Below are 21,644 nucleotides of genomic sequence, written 5' to 3' on the forward strand. Positions count from 1 at the left end.
TCATGGGTCTTGCACTAATCCGTTAAAACGCTAATCCATCTCCCTCTCCCTCTCCCTCTCTCCCCTTGCAGACTGCAGCCTCTCTGTATTAAAAGCCTGAGTGGTAAAGAGGTGATTAGAGTGGCAGCAGGTGCCCTCCATTCTCTCGCCCTGACTGCACAATCACAGGTGTGTAGGTGTTTGTATTTGGGCTGCCTGGTACAGAAAATGTACCATCAGAGCAGCTCCATTTGGCCTCTGCTGTGTGTGTGAGATGCTCCCTGTATGTATGTGTGTGTTTATAAGGGTGGTTTTTCAATTGCTGGGTGTTTGTCAAGCTGAATGTATTTGCTGAGTGTGTTTGTTGGCAATTCTAATTGTGTTTGCTGTGTGATTGTTTGTGTATGTGTGCTTATTGGTAATGCTGAGTGTGTGTTTACTGTGGCAGGTCTACTCCTGGGGCAGTAACAGCTTCGGTCAGCTGGGGCACATGGAATCTCCCAGCACCATCCCCCGTCTGGCCAAGGTACACACTCACACACACATTCTCTAATCACTCACTCGCTTGCTTTTATATATAATATAATATATAATATAATATATATAATATATAGAGAGAGAGTGTGTGGAGTTCTTATGGGATTTTACATATACATGTAGATATGTATATAAAACACTATGTCTCGAGTTCTACATACATATCTATACTTTCTAATAAGGCGTCCTATATGTATCATATATAACTATAAATATCCATGTAAAATCAGTGGTTACACTCTACAGAGCTTTGTAGAGTGTAGTTTTTACTGCCTTGCTTTATTTGCTCTGTTTGTTCTTTCTGTAGCTATCAGAGGGGATCCGTGCATGGGACGTGGGGGCGGGTCAGCACCACACTCTCCTATTGGCTGATGGAGACTGCTTCCAACCAATTCTATACTACAGCGGTCAGCAAGTGAAAGAGGGGTCAGCGGAGTCGTCCCAGGAGCAGACAGGGGGGTACACGCAGCAACCTGTGCTGCTGCCCTTCTGCATGAACGTTAGTGACACGGCAGTACAATTGCCACTAAGCAGAACAGATGATTTTGACTTGCTGTGTTTGCAGTAATTTGAGGTTTAATTTAGATAAATTGATAAAATGATTCTGAAATAATAAACATGTGAAGTTTCAGATTATCTAGTTTGAGGAACTGAGCTGCAGATGATTTGATATCAGTGGGACAAAGAAGTACAGAATGATGATTGGAGTTACAATGAAATTGTTAAATGGAATGCTTTGTATTTCAAGTGTTAATCTAGTTTTTAGGCAGATACCTTGACAGAAGATTACTGTAAACACTCCATTCCACAATAGTGTTTATCATTTATTAACTGTGTGTGTATGAACTACTACTGTAAGTATAGGTTGGTCCATTTTGTCAGTTCTTGGTATCATGACTATTTACTGTGTGTGTTGTAGCTGGGTTATGTGAGCAGTGTGTGTGCGGGTGGACAGAGCTGCGCAGCACTGGCTGACCGCAACGTAATGGGCTTCATAGCCAGCCTTCATGAGCTGGCAGCAGCTGAGAGGAAATACTACTGCAAACTGAGCAGCATCAAGAGCGTCTTGCTGCAGCCTCTGCTCAAACTGGGTATGAGTGGAGGGTAGCGTGTATGCTTGTGTGAGAATGGTGTCATTTTAGATAGTGTGCCGCAGTTATTGATATGTTATATTACATTGTTATATTTTATCATATATTATTTTATATATTTTTACTATATATATATATATATATATATATATATATATATATATATATAATATTTATTTTATTTATTTATTTTTTTAAATAAAATTATCACATATTCGTCACACATTCACATATATGTACCAGATAACTACAGCCGGGTTTGAATGATCTTCTGCTTGTCTGCTTTTCCCACAGATTCTTTAAGCTCTGCCCTGGGACCGGCCTGTACCGGACTCCTGCAAAATCTGATTGGTCGATTTGGCCGCCTGTCTCAGTTAACAGGTCAGAACTCGGCCTCATTGACGTCCTTCCTGAGGCGCTCGCGTGATGTCAGAGGCCTCGTTGTCCTTGAAAACGCACATCTGTTCCTGGACACGTATTCTGAGCAAGTACACACTCACACACACAATCTGAGTAAATAAAACATAAGGCAATAACATGCTGACATTATATACACATAGTTGCATACATTCATAAAATCAGTTTTTATATATGTTACTATATCTTCTGACGTTTGTCTCTTTATTTACAGGTACTGCGCTGCGTTAGGCAACCTGCTTGTCATGGGGGGCTTTCAGGCTCTTGTCAAACCTTGCCAGTGAGTCATCTTTCCTGCGTGTGGGCGTGTGTGTGTTTGTGCTCATATATGGTTTTAGAGTCTCTCTCTTGGTTGGTGGAAAATTAGCACTGACATTTGTCTGACTTTATATAGATGGAGGTCTGCCTGTCTCAACATAAAGCACTGGTGCAAAGTACAGTAGTTGACCTTCCAATCTAGAGAGTCAACCTCCACGATAATATGCACTCTTTCACACTTAAGAATACTTATGTCATGTTTGTTTATGTAGTAAGCAGTTCTGAGTAGTCCTGATGTATAAATGATATGTCCAAATGTTCGTGGACACCCCTTAAAATGACCCTTCAAATGAATGTAATCAGCTACTTTAAGTCGCACCCATTGTTGGCACAAATGTGCAAATGCACACTTGTCTAGTTCCTCTCAGGAGCAGATACATATGAGCTTGTTGGCACCATGCCTAATGCCATGTGTGGGCTAGAGTGTGTGGGCATGTGCTCCATCCAGTACTTGAGATGGGATGACACCCTGACCTCACTATTGCTCTTGCCACTAAGTACAATCAAATCCTCACAACAATGCTCTACAATATGTCAGAAAGACAGTTACTCCAACAAAAGCTGAATAAAGTTTTAATTTTTTAATTAAATCTGTGATGTCAGAAAAAAACACCAAAACATCAACAAAAAAACAAAACAATGAATGTGTCCAAATACTTTTGTCCATTTAGTGTATCTCCCCTCTCTCCCCAGGGATGTTTTTGGGAAGGGAGCAGAGGTTGTGCAGAAACTGTCTGAGGGTTGTGAAGACGGGGCAATACTGCCTGACATTCTGACGCATCTGTTTTACCTCCCTGTTCGCCATCTCCACGAGTATGGCCATCTACTGCTTAAGCTAGCAACATGCTATGAGGTGGTGGGTACACATGCACAAAGATTCTTTTATGTTGTCATTTATTTATTATCATTTTTTATGAAATATTACCAATTATAAAACATAAACCCTATATAAATGTGTGTTGAATTACCTCTCAGAATTCCATGGACTATCAGAAACTGCAGGATGTCTGCTCCAAGTATGAGTCGCTGGCTCTTCATCTAAAGAGGAAGAGGAAGGAGGCTGAGTATACACTACACTTCTGGAAGAGCTTCCCAGGGAAGATGACTGTGAGTGATTTTATCTACAGCTTCACAAATATACCTCACTACATGCTGTCATGTTGTCTACGTACTGTGCAGTGTACCAGCCCCAGAGCATGATGCTACCCCTACCATGCTTAACAGTTCTAGTCATTCTGGCAAAACATCTCAGTTTTAGTCTATTGACAGTAAAAAAAAAAAAAAAGCCCTTGACTCCTCAGGAAGGCTCAACAATGAGGTCTGGCATCCCAGACCCACTCCCCTCCTAGCTCACTTCACAAAACGATCACTTAACCAGCTTAACTAACTGTAGGACCACACCAGCCTCCCTGATGACTAATGGCCATGTCTGTTCCCACTGGCTCTGTTGATGCATGCTCAGTGGCACCAGTTCCATGTGGATTATATGCACATTTCACATATTAACATATGCAAAAAAAACAGCCTACATCACCCGCCACGCTACCCGGCCTTCTGTTAGTTCTTTCACGTCTGCTTTTTGCACACGGCCTCTGAATCCAGGTTCAACCAGCAAAGACATAGCAGACTTTGCTGCAAAACCCTAACACCTCTCTGTGGTCTGGTCTAATATATGCCTGCCACCCACGCTCTCTCACCTCAGCCACCAGATCTTCACACTTCAACTTCTTCCTTCCGTAAGGCCCGTCAGTTATTACAACCAGTGAATTGTGACCCTGCGTTGATTTAGTTTTTGTGGGGTTTTCCAAACATATTCTTTTACAGCAGGTGGGGCATTAATCACAGTGAGGCAAGGTTGCATCATAGTGCTGAGTTATTGACCGGTCTCTCTCCTCTGTTCGCCCCTGTCTCAGGACTCGCTGCGTAAGCCATCTCGCCGCTTGGTGTGTGAGAGCAGCAACAAAGCTCTGACCCTGCAGAACGCTGGCCGCTTCTCCGTCAACTGGTTCATCCTTTTCAACGATGCTCTCGTTCACGCACAAGTACGCCGCTACCCCGTCCCCCGTTTGTTGTGTTCTCCCTTGTTCTTTTCTGCTTCTACTTTTCAGTCTTCTCCTCCTTTTTTGTCTCTTTTGGTCTATTGTGTCTCTGAGGGAGTTCTGAGTGTCTGATGTTTATTTCTGTCCTGGTAGGGAATGCTTCCCTGTAAGGGCCTTGTAAGTATACACAGAGTACGAACAGTTGAGCACACTCCCCTCTAGCACAGATCCCTGTAGTGTCCAGGGCTGGGTTCAGCACTATACTCGTTAAAAGAGCAGTTCAGCAAAAAGTCAAATTAACATAGTTCTCGCTGAAATATGATCGGCGTCCAAAGTTTTTTGTTTTTTTTTTCTCGAGTTGGAGTTATGAGGCTAATGCAGGTAACAAGTTAACTGGATATAAGGAAACTAATATATACAGCACGAAGGTCGTACAAACGGCATGCATGTTTGGTAATCTTAAATATACTTTCTTATGTAGGCTCTGATGATGAAAAACGGTCAAAAGTATGGACCATAATGTTGCGGTCACACAAAAACCTTGCATCTCCATCTGTGATGCATTCTATATTTTGACATCAACTGAATCTGTCAGTTGTTTTCTTTTTTTTAACATTGTGTCAAAATTGTGTGACGAATAGGTCAATAAAAACGAACCAAAATGACTTGGAAATACGTTTTTACATAGATTTCCATTAAAAGTTAAGGGGTGGAGAGACCATTTTAATAATATGGAGTTTTTTGCGCAACATTATATAACTATATTCATACGCAGTACTATGCAGACATTTTAGGCACCTAAGCACATTACCCAAAAGCATTTCTCTCAGCAGTAAGGGGGTGGTTTACACACGTGAATGTGCTCCATCAATTCCATCAGCGGCTCACCTGATTTACCATCAGTAAGCTCTGATTTACCAAACCAGGTGTTGGATAAGGACTATACATAATACTAGACTCCCACAGTGATGTAAAATCACTACTGGTTTTTTTTTTTGTATTTATTCTACTATTCATTATACTGAGGAAATGAACACTTCCTGCCCAGATAAGGAGCTTTCCATTCAAATTTTCAAGGCAGGGTCTGTACACAGTGCAACAGTGAGAGTGAGTGCAGGTGCAACATGCCGCCTTAGAGCCTAGCTATCTGTAGCTGTGTTCCCTGTCTGCAATATCCACCCTACATACCTTTTTTGCGTCTTCGAAAAACTGCTTTTATAGGAACCAATTTAGTAGTGTCTTTTCGGAGCCAGTGGCACAGAAGTGCCTGATCCAAGCCCTTTTCAGTGCCTGTATTTCCCCCTTTCCCCCAAGCCTGTACCCATGTATGCTGAAGTACAGTGCGTTAATCCGTTCTGTTTTGACTCTTTGGTTTTGTCGGACATAGTACTTAGTGTAAGTTGTCCCCTTTGACAGACCCCTGCCTTTATTAGTTCTCCCTCTAGTTCTCCAGTTACTTCTGTTTTTGCAGTTCTTGTGTACAGTTTATGTGTATATTATAGGGCTGCATAATATATATGAAGTATTACACTGCAGTGAGACTGCTACGTATTTTGGTTGTGGAACGATTTGCAATATTGCAAGATTTTTTAGGGGCAATATTTGTGGGTGGTTTCAGCACTGGCAAGTGAACTAGGATACCTAAAAAAAAAATAAAATAAAATAAAAAATAAATAAATAAATAATCCCAGATTTTCCAGTTTACAAAGTCTGTGATAAATCTGTGTCTGTCTCTGTTGGAGAAAAAGCTGCTGGTGATGACCAAGGCAATAAGGTCCATTTGTTTGCTAGAAACGTGGACTTTGTTTTACCTGGCGTCCTGTCGGCAATACGTTCTGAACCTTTGACTTTGTCCTCTTCAGCTTATTCAGATCTGCCCCCAGAGTAATCAGGCCATAGTGAGATAGACCAGCATGTGGAATAGAAGCGGTCTATACTATACTATATAACAGAAGCACAATGCCGCTTTTGTTGTTGGATGCACTGCATTTTTGTCTCTGCAGGGTTGAAGTGTTGTAAAGGAAAGGTGCAGTTAAAGATCAGATTCACACAATTGCAGTTGATCAGGCGCTACAGACTAACATTGCTAGCAAACACTAGAAAGGTCAGTAGTCACCCACAGCTTTTCCAATGAAATGTGCCTGCACACGTCTCTCAACCCACTCAAATCACGGTAAGGTCTTTGTTGTGGTGTTACAGATTTGTTGATGAGGTTTAGGGTGCAGTACGACTTACTGTGAACTTTAAAAACTAAGAAATCTGTACCATGCTTAAAAGTGCTCAGCTACACAGTAAGTCCTAAACCACATGGACTAGTCTGTGACACCTTAATAAAAAAACTTGAATGGCTTGAGAGAGGATAAAACTTTAATGCCTATTGACTTCTAGTGTTTGTTAGCTACATTACCCATGTAGCTCTAGTTTTAAACTAAAAAAGCAAAATCTGGACACCAAACATGTCTTTGCTGTTCCGCTACTTGTGGTGTAAGCGATAAATTGTGCAAATGTGATTTACACTATTTTAAAACTATATAGGCTTCTGTTTGGTTGGTGTGGCGCAACAGATAACACCACAGGTTTAATTCCTGGTCTGGGTGACCATGCAGCGCTACACCAAAACCCAGTCTTTGAGCAAGACTCCTAACGCTACACTGCCTCTGTGTAAGATGAGTAACCTTGTAAGCCGCTCTGGATAAGAGCGTCAGCTGAATGCCATAAATGTAAATGTAATATTTTCTTCAACTTTCTTCAACACCTATTTAAAGGGTTTGATTTTAGACATACACAATATATTGTTTATTAATGCAGTAATTAATTCAGGTGCATTTGCTTACAAGATATAAATGCAAGTGTAAATGGGATCGTAAACAGAAATATCTATAACATGCATTATATTGTCTTCATATTACAATATAATGCCTTAACTGACTATATATTGTGCAGCTCTAGCGTGTATGTGTGTTTATTTACATGTTAAGTGAATGTATAGTGCTTGCGAATAAACGTGCAAGCATGCCACGGATGAATTCTGGAATGCGTTGCACAGTGAGGTGTTCAGAACCCGGTATTATTTGACTAGTGGAGACTCGTACCACCAAACATTTCGATGTTTGTATGAATAAGTGTTTGGATGACTCTTGACTGTCCTCATCATCACCACCGTCTTCTTCCCTCCCTCTTTCTCAGTTCTCCACGCATCACGTGTTCCCGTTGGCCACTCTGTGGGTGGAGCCAATATCTGAGGAGAACGCTGGCCTGTGAGTGTGTCCATCAGAATGTGTTTCTTTGCTTGAGTGTGCTAGTGTGATGTGAGTAACGTGTGTTGCTTTGTGTAGGTATGGGCTGAAGGTGACTTCACCTGAGGAAAGCTTCACGCTGCTAGCCTCCTCCCCATCAGAGAAGGTAGAGTCTCAGTCATGCCTGCTTTATCTTTGTCAAGACGGATGCGTTCACTATAAACTTGCTCATTAATTGTTGGGACTTTTGTAGCCGTTACAATATAACGACCACACTGTTAATAATAATTAATATAATATATTACTATTAATATATTGTAATATTAATAATATATTACAATACAATATAATATAATATAATTAACTGGCAGTCTCGGTTGTTTCTGGTGTTGGCAAGACGACAGACACAATGACTGACCTGCTGTATCTCAGCATCTTCTTCATAATTGTCAGAAGGACAGTTCATCTTCACAAGAAAGCGCTCATAGTTAATAAATGAGGCGAGGAGGCTCTCTGCTCTCAGCTGTGTCCAGATACTTACATCAGACTTCAGACGGCTAAAGATAAAGTCAAAGGCAAATAAGGTGGTGTGTAGGTGGCTGTAGGCCAGCATCTACGGCTAATAAAATCTTTTAAAAAAAATGATACAATTAGCATTGAGCTGGGCTAGTTTGGGCTAGTCTGGGATGACCTAGGCTAGGCCAATCTAAGCTAAGGCCAAATTTAAACAAGGGACAAAACAGAAAGAAGCCACAGGCAAGCCACCAAATATCAGCAGGGCAAGAGTACATGTGGGGTACAGTTCTGTGCAGATATTGGCTAAAAAGGTGTATACCAGTACTCAAAAAAAAAACGAACCACAGGTGTCCATACTCGGACAAGGCATTCAGAGAGCATTTAGAGCCATTACTGCCTCAGACATTTTACTCTGACTATATTCTAGTCTGACCATCCCATGTTTTGTGTGATTTCAGGCTAAGTGGCTACGTGCTATAAATCAGGCAGTGGAGCAAGCGTTAAGTGGGGCAGGGTCTGACACCTCAGGCACGGCGCCGCGAGCAGACCCGCCCATCTCCCGGACCGCCTCTTACACCTTCTACAAAGATAGCAGGCTGAAGGAAGTCACGTATGAGGGACGCTGGCTGGCAGGCAAACCCCATGGCAGGTGGGTGCCCAGGAAGGAATTGTAAGGAAATGGGATGAGGGTGCAACTCTCACCTTGGAGGAGAAAACACTGACTGGTTGTTTTTGTCTTTTTAGGGGTGTGTTGAAATGGGCGGATGGTAGAACGTACACTGGGACGTTTAAGAATGGCCTTGAGGACGGGTTAGTCACACTAAAGGTTTAATCATTTAATCATTTAATCATTCATCATTTGCGACTTTATTGATCTCTCACATCTTTTTCCATTTTTTTCTAGATATGGTGATTATATTGTTCCTAACAAGAACCTTAACAAAAGTGACCATTACCAAGGCCACTGGAAGGATGGGAAGATGCATGGCTTTGGGACGTTCAGGTGTGTGTGTGTGTACGATAGGGGATTGGTTTTGACGCCACCATCAGATGGTAAACACACTGTACGTCCAAAAATTTGTGGACACCCCTTCTAATTAATGCCTTCAACTATGTGAATATGCACAGACACACAGCTGGTCTAGTCACTGTGCAGAAGTACTGCCAATAGAGTAAGACTCCCTGGAGCAGATAAACATGAACCTCTTGGTATAATGCCTCCTAATGCCAGACATAGGATAGAGGGGTATAAAACCCTCTAGCACTGAGCTGTGGAGCAGTAAAGCTGTGCTCACTGGAATGATGGTGCTCCACCCAATACTTTTAGGGATGAGGTGGGGTGGTGATCATCCAACATCCTTACCTCAATAACGCTGTTGTCGCTGGATGCAATCAAATCCTCACAGCAATGCTTAGAAAATCTAGTAGAAAGCTAGAAACACAGTAGAGACAGGTAAGCTTTATTTTTTAAAATACCCTTGATTTTGGAAGAAACAATGAATGAGCAGGTGTCCCAATACTTTTGTCCATATAGTGTAAGCACATTACATGCTGTGTGTGTATGTATATGCAGGTATGCCACAGGGGAAGTGTATGAGGGCTCCTTTCAAGATAACATGCGCCATGGCCACGGCATGCTGCGGAGCGGCAAGCTGAACTCCACCTCCCCCAGTGTCTTCATTGGCCAATGGCTTAACGACAAGAAAACTGGCTACGGTGTGTTTGATGATATTACAAGGTAAGAGCCCACATGACTGAGTGTGTGGAAACCTGTCCAGTGTACCATGGCATCTCAAAAGCTGCCGTTTCTGTTGTAGTTTTGATACAACTAATCGACAATCCAATCAAATCTGATCATCGGTTAGTTTGCTAGATAAGCTCTTCACATTTACAACACACAGCAGAGACTGCACTACAGGGCTGTTCATGACCTAATTAGTCAAAAATATGGAAACACTTCACGTTAACATCCCTTAAAGGAGCGTTATGTGATGATTGGTATTTAGAGCTTGTTGTTTAAAGGACTGTTATGCAACAGGACAAATAAATTCTTGATTTTTAAAATTGAAATATTTAGTTTATGAAGGACTTAACAGCACTTTTTCCCAATTCTGGCAAATGGCCAAAAATTGCCAATTAAAAGTAAATCGTAATGGACCATTAGAACCATTAGAAATAGTTGTTAGGCGCAGGCCTAGTATGTTGCTATAGGTGAGTATTTTGGATAGCAACCTATTGCCCCCCCCCGAAAAAAGTTTTTTTGATTTTCTAAAGTGTAATTAAGTTCACATCCTCTACACAGATACACGTATACCCATTTACAATCATCATAACATTACATCATTAATGTTAAGTAGCTTAATTTAACCGGTTGAAAGATTGTGAAAGAAATTGTGAGAGTGGCATATAACACTATGGCTTATATGTGAGTTGTGTCTAAAATGTGCAGAACGTTATGATGTGTAAGTTTATTTCCTATAGTGAATGTGTTCACTTATTTACACATCAAAATCAACCGTTGACCAGGGGCACCCAAACGTTCAAAAGACTGCATCTTTTAGCAGTGTGTAACTGTGTGTAAATTCATGAGTGAGTGTCTTTTGAATATTATTAAAAGCAAATAGAAAGGAGAATCAGGAGAATATGTTAATGCTGTCATCAGCATGTAGCTGAATATTTCATACCTAGAATTGGTCCCTGTGGGACACCTTGGGTTATTTGCAGAGACCATGATGACTCATCTCCTACCTCCTCATAATCAGTTCTGTCTAATGAATAATTCTGAAACAGTTTCTAAACCGAGGCATCAAACAATAACTGACTGTACATCTGGCAGCAGTAGTGTGTCAAGTGTGTCAAAAATGAAAGCGTGAACTGGGAGAGGAAGGGGGTATAACGGTCTTTGTCGGAGGATGTTGAGCCAACTCTACCTCTTTTGTGTTTTTGCTTGTGTGTGTTTGTATGCATCAGAGGGGAGAAGTATATGGGGTTATGGCAAGACGATCAGAGGCAGGGCAATGGAGTTATTGTCACCCAGTTTGGTCTGTACTATGAGGGAGCCTTTAGCAACAACAAGATGATGGTGAGGCCTAAATTCAATATTACAGCAGTTGAACTGTGTTAGAAATGATTGATTTATTGACTTCCTGCTCTCTTGTTTGCTCTCCTAAACACACACACACACACACACACACACACACACACACACACACACAGGGTATGGGTGTTTTGCTTTCAGAAGACGACACTACCTTTGAGGGGGATTTCTCAGATGACTGGACTCTGAGTGGGAAGGTAAAACCCAGACTGCAGACCCCCTTCCCCCCCTGTCAGTCTTTATCTCTGTCTGAGTCGTGACATGCCACATACACTCATATTGATTTTTCTGCAGGGAACTTTGACCATGCCTAATGGTGATTACATTGAAGGGTCCTTCAGTGGAGTCTGGGGCACCGCCCTAAAGATCTCTGGGTCCTACTACAAACCCAACCTTTACGATTCGGACAAGGAGAAGAACCGCACACTGTATGTTTGCCCCAAATGTCAAAAAATAAATTGCTGTGGCTTGCATTTCTGTTATGTGTGTACATAATCCTTTGTGTGTGTGTGTGTGTGTGTGTGTGTGTGTGTGTGTGTGTGTGTGTGTGTGTGTGTGTGTAGGAAGCTAGGTCGATTGTCAGTGCCTTCAGAGGAAAAGTGGAAGGCAGTGTTTGGAGAATGCTGGAGCAGACTGGGCTGTGACTCACCAGCACAGGGAGAGACCAGCACAGCCTGGGACAATATCGCTATAGCACTCACTGCCAACAGGAGGCAGCATAGAGACAGGTATAAACACAGACAGGCTAATGTTTCTGCGTACATGTGTATGTGTTCAGTAAATTATTCACAGCATACACACCGAAGCCACAGTGTCATTGTGTTTGTGTGTGTCCGTGTATGTGGTTTAGTCCTGAGTTGCTGAGTCGTTCCCATCATAAAACCCTGGAGAGTTTGGAGTTTATCCCTCAGCACGTGGGGCCGGTTACCTTGGAGAAGTACCATATTGTCCGCCGCTACCTCATCAAGGTGGGTCTGATGGGCCTTCAGTAAAAGCCTAATGAATCCTGGGCTGGAAATAAATACGGCTAATCTTTATTTAGTTCATTTTCATTCACACATCATATTTTTAAAGGTGCCATATAATGCATTAATTGAGTATGTTAATTAGTTCTTGGATGTATAAATAGTAAGTACACTACATGGACAAAAGTATTGGGACACATGCTCATTCATTGTTCCTCCTATAATCTAGGGTATTAAATAGAGATCCTTTTTGTTGGAGTAACTGTGTCTACTGTCCAGGGAGGAAGGCTTTCTGCTACATTTTGGAGATTTGCTATGAGGATTTGATTGCATTCAGCAACAATAGCATTAGTGAGGTCAGGATGTTGGATGATCCCCACCCCATCCCCAACTCCACAACTTACTCTAAAAGTACTGGATGGAGCACCAACCATCATTCCAGAGCAGTGGCTGCAACTTAAAGTGGCTGAATGCATTGTTTAGAAAGGGTGTCCACAAACATTTGGACATATAGTGGTGGTGGGGTGTAAAATGCTCAGATGTTTTACAGGCCAAGTTCTGTTATTGTCTGGTTTATGTCAGCCACATTGCGTAGTAACATTGTAACAAGAACTTACTGGATAGTGTTGCTGGCCTGTCTGGGTTCAGTCAGAATACTGTGTGGTTAGCTATAAGATGAGATTGCAGTAGGGTCTGGTAGGGTTAGCTTTTAGCCTAGTATCTGGCTATCAGGCTCTCGCTTCTCCGTCTCCGTCTCTCTCCCTGCCGTTGCACTGGAGCCTGGCGGTATTTAACCCTCCAGGACTGGAGTTGAATCCCGCTTCTTCTTGCTATTCACCTTTATCCATTTCCCCCAGGCATGTGATACGCCTCTGCACCCTCTGGGGCGGCTGGTGGAGGCACTAGTTGCCGTGTACCGGATGACCTATGTGGGTGTTGGAGCAAACCGCAGGCTGCTGCAGCAGGCTGTTAATGAGATCAAATCCTACCTCAGCCGCATCTTCCAGATCGTCAGGTGTGTATGTCTGTGTGTCATCTGTGCCTGAACCAGGTTAGGATTTTAATGGAATTGCAGTGGGATTCCAGCCTAAGCTGATCTGAATCTGGCGTGTACGGGTGTGTTTTTAGGTTCCTCTTTCCTGATCTTCCTGAGGAAGGGGGCTTGCTGACAGAGGCTCCAAATGAGAAGAAACAACCGGACTCATCTGGAACCAAAATAGAGTCTCCAAAACCAGGGTGAGCTCCACAGCTCAATGCTGGAAGGATTTATACCCCTCTAGCACACACCTGGCATTAGACATGGTGCCAATAGATTCATATTTATCTCCTCCAGAGAGTCTTATTCTATTGGCAGCACCTCTGAGGTAGCAGTGACTAGACAAGCTGTGTGTGTGTCTCTGCGTGCATTTGCACATCTAGGTCAGCAATAGGTGCAACTGAAAGTAGCTGAATGCATTTATTAAAAGGGGTGTCCACAAACATTTGGACATATAGTACACAATGATTTGCACAGATACACTACTTGTAACATTTTGTGATTCATCCAACAGGAACCATTTACACAGATAAATGACATTTCAATTAATGCTCCCACTGGTTGCACCAGTGACTGTCAAAGCAGAAAAGCCTCTGATTGGCTTCATTCTACCATACCTACTCCTCACTAAGCCTCTCCTCCACATCAATTTAGCACCACTTATTTACAAAGAGGTTTTAAGTACAGTTTCAGCCCCATACTGTTTTTTGTTTTTTTTTTGTTTTTTATGAGGCAAAATACAGGGCAGCCAATCAGAACCGAACTCATTTACATATAAAAGTGTAATGGATAAAGGGAGGTTTGGAAAAAGGTCACTTAAAATGATTTAAGGAGGTTTGGCATCAGCGCCTAGCATTGTTTTATTGCCTACATCCCACCACTTTCTTTCATAGTTCCTCAAGCCACATTTGTGTCTTCGGTGTAAAAATAATCAAATCTAATAAAATCACATATTTTAGGATGCGCTTTATTGTTTCTGCAAGAATTGTTATCAAATTGAACCATTATGACCTTTAATCCAGTTTCATTTTATGATATGAGCATGTCTGTCTGTGTTGCTCTGCAGGCGCGTGGTCAGTAGTTCAGCTCTGCTCTTGCCCGTGTTGCTGCCGCGTCTGTACCCCCCTCTTTTCACTCTGTACGCCCTGGAAAAGGAGAAAGAGGACGATGTGTACTGGGAGTGTGTGTTGAGGCTTAACAAACAGCCAGACCTGGCTCTCCTCGCTTTCCTCGGAGTGCAACAGTGAGGCACACACTCGGGCAGAAACGTACAAAGCTGTGGTGTCTTTGCTGTGTGTTTGTTTACTGTTGTCTCTCTCTGTTTCGTAGGAAATTCTGGCCTGTGACCATGACGTTACATGGAGAAAAGCAACAGGTAAAAATGCTGTCGGTGTTTGTTTGTTTGTTTGTTTGTTTGTTTGTTTGCTTGCTTGCTTGCTTGTTTTACATTTCATGGCTCTGAAACCATTTAAAAGTTATTCATGCAGTAAATAACATTACATACGCAATGCGTCAAATGTTTGTGGACACTCTTTATGAATGCATTCAGATAATTTAGGGGGCATCTATTGCTGACACTTGTCTAGTCCTTGTATTGCCAAGAAGTACTGCCAATAGAATATGACTCTCTGGAGCAGATAAACATGAACCTATTGGAATGACAGTGCTCCATCAAATATTTTTGGGATGAGTTGAGGGATGATGAGGTGGGGTGGTAATCATCCAACACCCTGACCTCACTAATGTATAATAACACTTGTCACTAAATGCAGTCAAGTTCTCACAGCAATGCTAGAAAATCTAGTAGAAAGACTGTCCTGGACTGTAGAGAAAAACACTCCAACAAAAACATGATGAACTTTTAATACCCTTGATTTCAGAACAAACAATGAATGTTTATGAAGTGTATGTAAAAAGTAGAAAGGGATACATGATACAGGATTTATAGGCATATTCGATCAAGTTCAGCAAGGATCAGCAGATACTGGACGATCAGGTATATGTATCAGTAGCAAGAAAAAAGGTGGAGTTGGTGTGTCTCTATATATAATCAAAGAAATGCTGTAATAATATTATAGTATGCCTGTTCTTCTCTGGGTTCAATGTCTAGGTCCTCTCCAGCACTAAAGATGCCTGTTTCGCATCAGCAGTGGAAACGCTACAGCAAATCAGGTTAGAGATGTTGCGTGACAATGATCAGCATAAGACATTCCAGCAAATCAGCTTAGAAATGCAAAGAGCTACAGTTTAATGCCCCTTTGTGTGGTTTTCATTTTGGTTCCTCTAGCACTACATTCACTCCCTCAGACAAGCTGCAGGTCATCCAGCTGACCTTTGAGGAGATAACCCAAGAAGTTCTTGCTTTGCTGAAACAAGACTTTCTTTGGTCCATGGATGATCTGTTTCCTGTTTTCCTCTATGTTGTGCTGCGCGCTCGGTATGTAACACCCTATGATGCATGATGGAGCCAAATTCCTGTAGGCTTAATAAATATAAATCCTAAATGAAGACAGTTTCCATATATTCAGTATAAAAAACCATGGATTATCTTAATCTACAGTGGTGGAGGCAGCAAGTGAACAGTCAGGTCTTGAGGTTGATGTGTCAAATTGTGAGGGTTAGATGACGGGGTCAGAACATCTCCAAAACATCATGACTTCCAGGTTTTTCTGGTATGCAGTGGTCAGTACCTACCAAAAGTCTGGATGTCCTAGAAAGGACAACTGTTAAACAGTGTCATGGGCACCTAAGGCCCATTGATTTGATCCATGGAGGCCCCGAACACCCCACAACCTACAGGACTCAAAGGATCTGCTGCTAACATCTTGGTGCCAGATATCATGGGACACCCTCAGAGGTCTTGTGGAGTTTATTCCTTGAATGGTCAGATCTGTTGAGGCAGCACAGAGTAGGGACCTACCCAATATTAGGCAGTTGGTGTTAATGTAACTCAGTATTATAATACATTTAATATGGACCTCTCTTAAGTATTAGTCCCGATTCCTGCTCTGCAATGGGTAGAAATGGGCTCTCAAGAGACCTCCAGAGATTGTGACCAAGTTACCTCTGTGTTACCTCATCAGCATAAGGAACCTGGGCTCAGAGGTCAGTCTGATAGAGGACCTGATGGACCCATGCGTGCAGCATGGAGAACATGGCATCATGTTTACCACACTGAAGGTACTGTACATACAAACATCCACATACTGTATAGGAATATGCGCTAAACTAGCTGGGTGATTAGTAAAAGTACACTAAGCTCCTCCTTCTTTTGACTCTATGTGTGAAATCTATTCTTTTCCTCGCTCAGGCTTGCTATTATCAGATCCAGCATGAGAAGATCACATAAGGAACATGCATCTGGCAACTATTCAGATGGTGAGCTGAATGACTGACACACAGACCAGCCAACCAGCAAGCTAATTAGTAGGACGACGTTTGCTCTAACATACGAATGAAAGCCTGAGCCTGGACGACTGGACCTGACGATGCCACTGGATGAAGGATAAAAGTGTTCCTGTTTGTCTTTGCTGGATACACCGACCCCTTTTTTCACCTGCACATTCAGATTTTTAAAGCCTGGCTTTCTTCCCCATAGCCAGAGTACCACCCTGTTACATTCCCTGTTGTGATCGTGGTGTTTTTTTGTTTGTTTGTTTGTTTTTCCCCTCTGGATGTTCTTCTACTGTGTCTGAACCCTTGGCTGTAGCCTCAGGACTATTCTGGACCCTGGAATTTCATATTGCAGTGGTTTGGCAAGTCTAAGCTTTTAGTCAAAATCAGTACGTTTTTTTTTAACACAGATATTTTTTTTATTATCAGGATTTAACAGGATTTGTCTGCCGTGCAACACAGACAATCCATGTGCATCCATCTGTGAATGACTGCTTGATAGTGCTTCTACATGTGTCTGTATGCTTCCCACTGCCCAGAAGGTCCTAACTGACCCAGACCCCTTATCTCGCTTCCTGAAAGCCTACTTGTCGCTCACCATTGAAGGCAGACGTTTTACCAAATCTATGAAGGGCAGTCGAGACGCCGCTTAATAAACAAGTCTGCTGATCCGTCTCTCCCGAGTGAAGCACGCGTTTGGTGGGGAGTCAGAGTCCCTGCTGCTGATAGCCAGTGCGATGCATGGGGTTTTGTCCTGCTTGTTTCTATGGAACACTGTATAACAGGATTTTTTTCTTTTTTTAATAACAGTGTGGATGTTATTGACTGTGTATGTTTCACAGCGTGGTGTGATCTCAGTTGTCTCTGAATACGAAGTCCTGAAGTATTTTGCTAATCAAAAATATCATCGCTGTCACACAGAAGCTTTGTATCTCCAGAAAGGGGGAACTTTTCAGGAGAAGGAAAAAAAAGCCTTCAATGGAAGTCAATGTGAAAAGGTTTCTATTGGCCCATTCATCATGTAAACAACAACTGCTCGATTCAGATTATGTCAAAAAGTGAAAGACAAGAGGGGTGGGGGTTGGCTTAGCCATTGAATGTGCTACTGCTATGGCCCGGGGCTCGCAAGTTTGAATCCCGAGACATGCTGCTTTGCCTTTAGGGGCCGGAGTCTGAGAAAGCACAATAGGGGTGGGTAGATGGTGGGTAGATGGTGCTCTTTTTCCCCATCACTCTTAAGCAATGTTAGCCGGCGTCTATAGCACAGGCGTCTGTTAGCTGGTGTGGTGGAGCTGGTGACCTGGTGCTTTCCTGCTAGCATGATGCCACATCGGCAGCAAGTCGGAAAGAGGCGGTGGTTGGCTTTCCATGTATTCGGGGAAGAGATGTGTTAAGTCCTTACCTTCCTATGGCCGGGGACATTGCAACTGCTTGGGGGAGTTGCAATGTCCTAGCAGTTGTACTGTCCCGACAATAGGAAGGTAAGGACTTAACACAAAAAAAGGGAAAAATTCAATATTCAAACAAATAAAACTAATAATTTAGTATAAATTTAAAAAACAAAGTGAAAAACTGAGAAATCCAAAAATGGAGATCCATGATTTTTTGTGTGACTGCGGCGATGTCTTACTTGAAGGAACTTGTAACAGTGTGTGCTGTTTTAAGTCTGGGTTAAGCTAAAGTGTAAGTCAGTATGTTTTAATGGCAACTTGACTAGGTGAAGGTCAGTGGCTCTCCTCTTGATACGCAGAATGACGCTAGCATGTATTTTTACATTTTTACAGTTTTGTTTTCTTTTTCAACCACAGCTGTTTGTTACAGCAAGGCTAAGAAGTTGCCGTCAGTGAGTTTGCTTGTAACTTATCAACTTAGCACTGATAAGCTGATAACGCCGCCCACAAGCAGTTATTTATCTTCAGATTTTGACTTGGGGGCTGAAGACCTACACTCCTGAGAGATGCTCCCCTCTCTGCTCAATGGTGTTTGTCCATTCAATGCATTTAGCAATACCTCATCCAGTGTTTCCAACCCAGTGTTCTGATCTGAGAGCGGAGTCATTGTGATTGTTGTTGTTTTTAATGGTCAGAGATTTTATCGATGTGATGACGGGGTCCCAATGCACTGATAATCTGAGCAATGTGGATAATCCGAGTAATAATCTTGCTGACAGCCAAGCAAGAACCTGATGGAATAAACAGTGAAACGGATCCCTGTATTATACTTATCTTCACTCTCAAGCAAAAACCCTGTATCTCTGTGTTGCTATTGGTCCATTCATCATGAAATTGTTTTGATACAGTGTAAAGAATTTTAAGGTTTTTGCGTGACTGTGACATTACAGTTGACTGATCTGTGCTCCGCCCACAAATATGGCAATTACTAGCAACTGTTGCCGGGTTTGCAGAGCGGTCCATCTATCCCATTCAACCTAATAAGAAACTATATGCAAGTGGACCTCTGTTCTGATTGGCTCCCTTGTAGGCGTGCCAGGGGTGCTCTATCCCTGACCTCTTCCACCCCTGGTGAGGTTAGAAAGTCCTCATCGCCTGAATCCGGTGTGTTAGATCTGGGTTGGAGCTCAGCTCTCCAGGGTGGTATGACCTGGAATTCCAGGACCAGGATTAAGAGTCAATGACCTAGAACTCCTCTCATATTTCACGGTTATATTTGGCTCAAGAGCGTTTACGAAACAGCACATGAAAAATAACAGAAAATAACATGCACTATATGTCCAAATGTTTGTGGACACCTCTTGAACACATTCAGCTACTTTAAAAGTTGTACCCACTGCTGCCACAGGTGTGCAAAAGCACACACACACAACCTCCACGCACCTTAGTCTAGTTCCTGTACAGTTCCTGTACTGTACTGCCAATAGAATAGCTCTCTGGCGCAGATAAACATGAACCTATTGGCACCATGCTGCCGAATGCCAGGCGTGGGCTAGAGGGGTATAATTGAGCTGTGGAGCAGTGGAGGAACTGTGCCCTCTGGAATGATGGATGGTGCTCCATCCAGTACTTTTGGGATGAGTTGGGGAGTTGAGGATGATGAGGTGGGGTGGTGATCATCACTAACAAACTATCAAACCCTCACAGCATCCTCAACCAAAATAAAAAAAAAAGCCTTCCCTGGACAGTTTTTTTTTTTAAATACCTTTGACTTCGGAAGAAATAATGACATGAACAGGTGTCCCAATACTTCTGTCCACATGGAGTATGAGAGAAATTTGTGTGGTTCATTGGGATTTCTGGTCAACATTGGACAAAGCTTTTCGAACCTCCAACTATAGCAGCAATTGATGGCGTTTGGGGGCGGAGCATGGATAAATCAGATGGTTTGGGGGGGGGGGGGTTGACACAAGCGAATGACTCAACAGCATGTTTAGCAGTGCGATTTCAGGGCTTTGACAATGGTAGTGTGTGTGTGTGTTTGTATGAGTGTGATGAACAGTGTTTGGGGGGGGAGTGGACCTTCTCGGTGTTCTCTGTTTACTACAGTTTTATGTGAAGGGTTACAGAATTTAATAGTCCGTACGTCCAACTCCGATTTGGACTCCGGCTTCTTTACTTGACTGTGTGATTGTTGTATTCTGAAGACATGGCCGTACAGTACTGTACCAAAGTCTTACTCATCTGAGGAAGTGATCTGTAAGGCTGTTTAACTGGGCAGTAATGGCATTTTTATCATTTGAAGATTTTAGCGTTAGAATAAATACAAACAAATGTTGGGGTTAGCTTAGCCACTTCCTGAGCTCTCCTCTCAAGGAGGGTCAGTATTTCCAGCTCCCATCCTGCACCTGCCTTATCCAGTCAGTTCTCTTATTAAAGTAAGTCAGGTGAGCAACTGGTGGAGCTGAGCAGGTCCATACAGTGTGTGGAGTTCACAGAGAAGTCAGGGACTAAACTTGTGTTCTTCTAACCAGCATATCAGGAACTTTATATACAGCACCTTCTTCTGACCACTGACTTCATTTGTGTTTATTCTAATCTTACTTTGCCTGTTTTAACGGCCACAAATCACGTTTACTGCCGAGATGATGAACAGGTGAAAAGGATGTTCTCGGCTGACTGTTGGGCGATACTTTACGTCCAGCGGATACCTACTGTACAAAACTGTCTTAGTAACTGCAGAGGGCAATAAAGTGACTGCTGAAAGTTCCTAATTCTGCCTAATTTCCTTCTTTCCTCTTTTGAAGGTGCCTCAAATGGTTCCTTGAGCGATGCCATGGCTCTACACAGTCATATGAGACTATTACTCTGCCCATTATATCAGCTCCGCTTACCACCTGTAGTCCATCTGTTTCTCTGCCTCCTTTCACCCTGTTCTTCAATGGACCCCACAGGACTGACCACCACAGATCAGAGATAGTATTTGGGTGGTGGGTCATTCTCAGCACTGCAGTGATACTGACTGACATGGTGGTGGTAGTGGTGGTGTGTTAGTAAGTGTGTGTTGGATCAGACGCAGCAGTGCTGCTGGAGTGTTTGAACACCTCAGTGACACTGCCGGACTGAGAACAGTCCACCAACCAGAAATATCCAGCCAACAGCTGCGTCCTGTGACCACTCATGAAGGACTAGAGGGTGACCAACACCAAAAAAATGTGCCGCAACAGATCAGAGAGCTTCTGTCTTTGACTTTACAGCTACAAGATGGACCAGCTAGTTAGAGGTGTCTCTATGATAGAGTGGACACAGTGTTTAAAAACTCCAGCAGCACTGCTGTGTCTGAGCCACTCATACCAGCACCATGGCAGTCAGTGTCACTACAGTGCTGAGAATGACCCACCACCCAAATAGTACCTGGTGGTCAGTCCTGTGGTTTCCTGACCCTTAAAGAACAGGGGAAAAGGAGGCTAACTAACAAAGTATGCAGAGGAAAAGATGGACTACAGTCTGGACTTGTAGAACTACACAGTGCTACTGTATGGGAAGTGCAGTTGATACGGTGGGCTCATCCCAAACCAAGGGTGGTCATAGTATTATGATATGAGGTTTTATTATTATTATTATTATTA

At 42.7% G+C, this 21,644-nt stretch overlaps 1 protein-coding gene across 1 annotated transcript in view; it reads left to right on the forward strand.

Moving 5' to 3' along the window:
• als2b (alsin Rho guanine nucleotide exchange factor ALS2 b) overlaps positions 1–20,780 on the forward strand; it is a 33,407-nt gene extending 12,627 nt beyond the window's left edge. The window contains exons 9-36 of the mRNA XM_072683551.1: positions 72–168; positions 428–505; positions 824–1,015; positions 1,436–1,607; positions 1,902–2,091; positions 2,239–2,304; positions 3,036–3,198; positions 3,318–3,449; positions 4,256–4,384; positions 7,568–7,638; positions 7,717–7,783; positions 8,592–8,782; positions 8,878–8,943; positions 9,038–9,136; positions 9,707–9,871; positions 11,104–11,215; positions 11,350–11,427; positions 11,525–11,658; positions 11,794–11,958; positions 12,081–12,198; positions 13,053–13,210; positions 13,324–13,431; positions 14,298–14,474; positions 14,561–14,606; positions 15,342–15,403; positions 15,519–15,668; positions 16,315–16,411; positions 16,542–20,780. Of these exons, the coding sequence (XP_072539652.1) occupies positions 72–168; positions 428–505; positions 824–1,015; positions 1,436–1,607; positions 1,902–2,091; positions 2,239–2,304; positions 3,036–3,198; positions 3,318–3,449; positions 4,256–4,384; positions 7,568–7,638; positions 7,717–7,783; positions 8,592–8,782; positions 8,878–8,943; positions 9,038–9,136; positions 9,707–9,871; positions 11,104–11,215; positions 11,350–11,427; positions 11,525–11,658; positions 11,794–11,958; positions 12,081–12,198; positions 13,053–13,210; positions 13,324–13,431; positions 14,298–14,474; positions 14,561–14,606; positions 15,342–15,403; positions 15,519–15,668; positions 16,315–16,411; positions 16,542–16,580 (3,322 nt within the window). The 3' untranslated portion in view covers positions 16,581–20,780. The remainder of the gene's footprint in view (positions 1–71; positions 169–427; positions 506–823; positions 1,016–1,435; positions 1,608–1,901; positions 2,092–2,238; positions 2,305–3,035; positions 3,199–3,317; positions 3,450–4,255; positions 4,385–7,567; positions 7,639–7,716; positions 7,784–8,591; positions 8,783–8,877; positions 8,944–9,037; positions 9,137–9,706; positions 9,872–11,103; positions 11,216–11,349; positions 11,428–11,524; positions 11,659–11,793; positions 11,959–12,080; positions 12,199–13,052; positions 13,211–13,323; positions 13,432–14,297; positions 14,475–14,560; positions 14,607–15,341; positions 15,404–15,518; positions 15,669–16,314; positions 16,412–16,541) is intronic.
• The last annotated feature ends 864 nt before the right edge of the window (positions 20,781–21,644 follow it).

This window comes from Salminus brasiliensis, chromosome 7, assembly GCF_030463535.1.
Source record: "Salminus brasiliensis chromosome 7, fSalBra1.hap2, whole genome shotgun sequence".
NCBI lineage: Eukaryota > Metazoa > Chordata > Actinopteri > Characiformes > Bryconidae > Salminus > Salminus brasiliensis.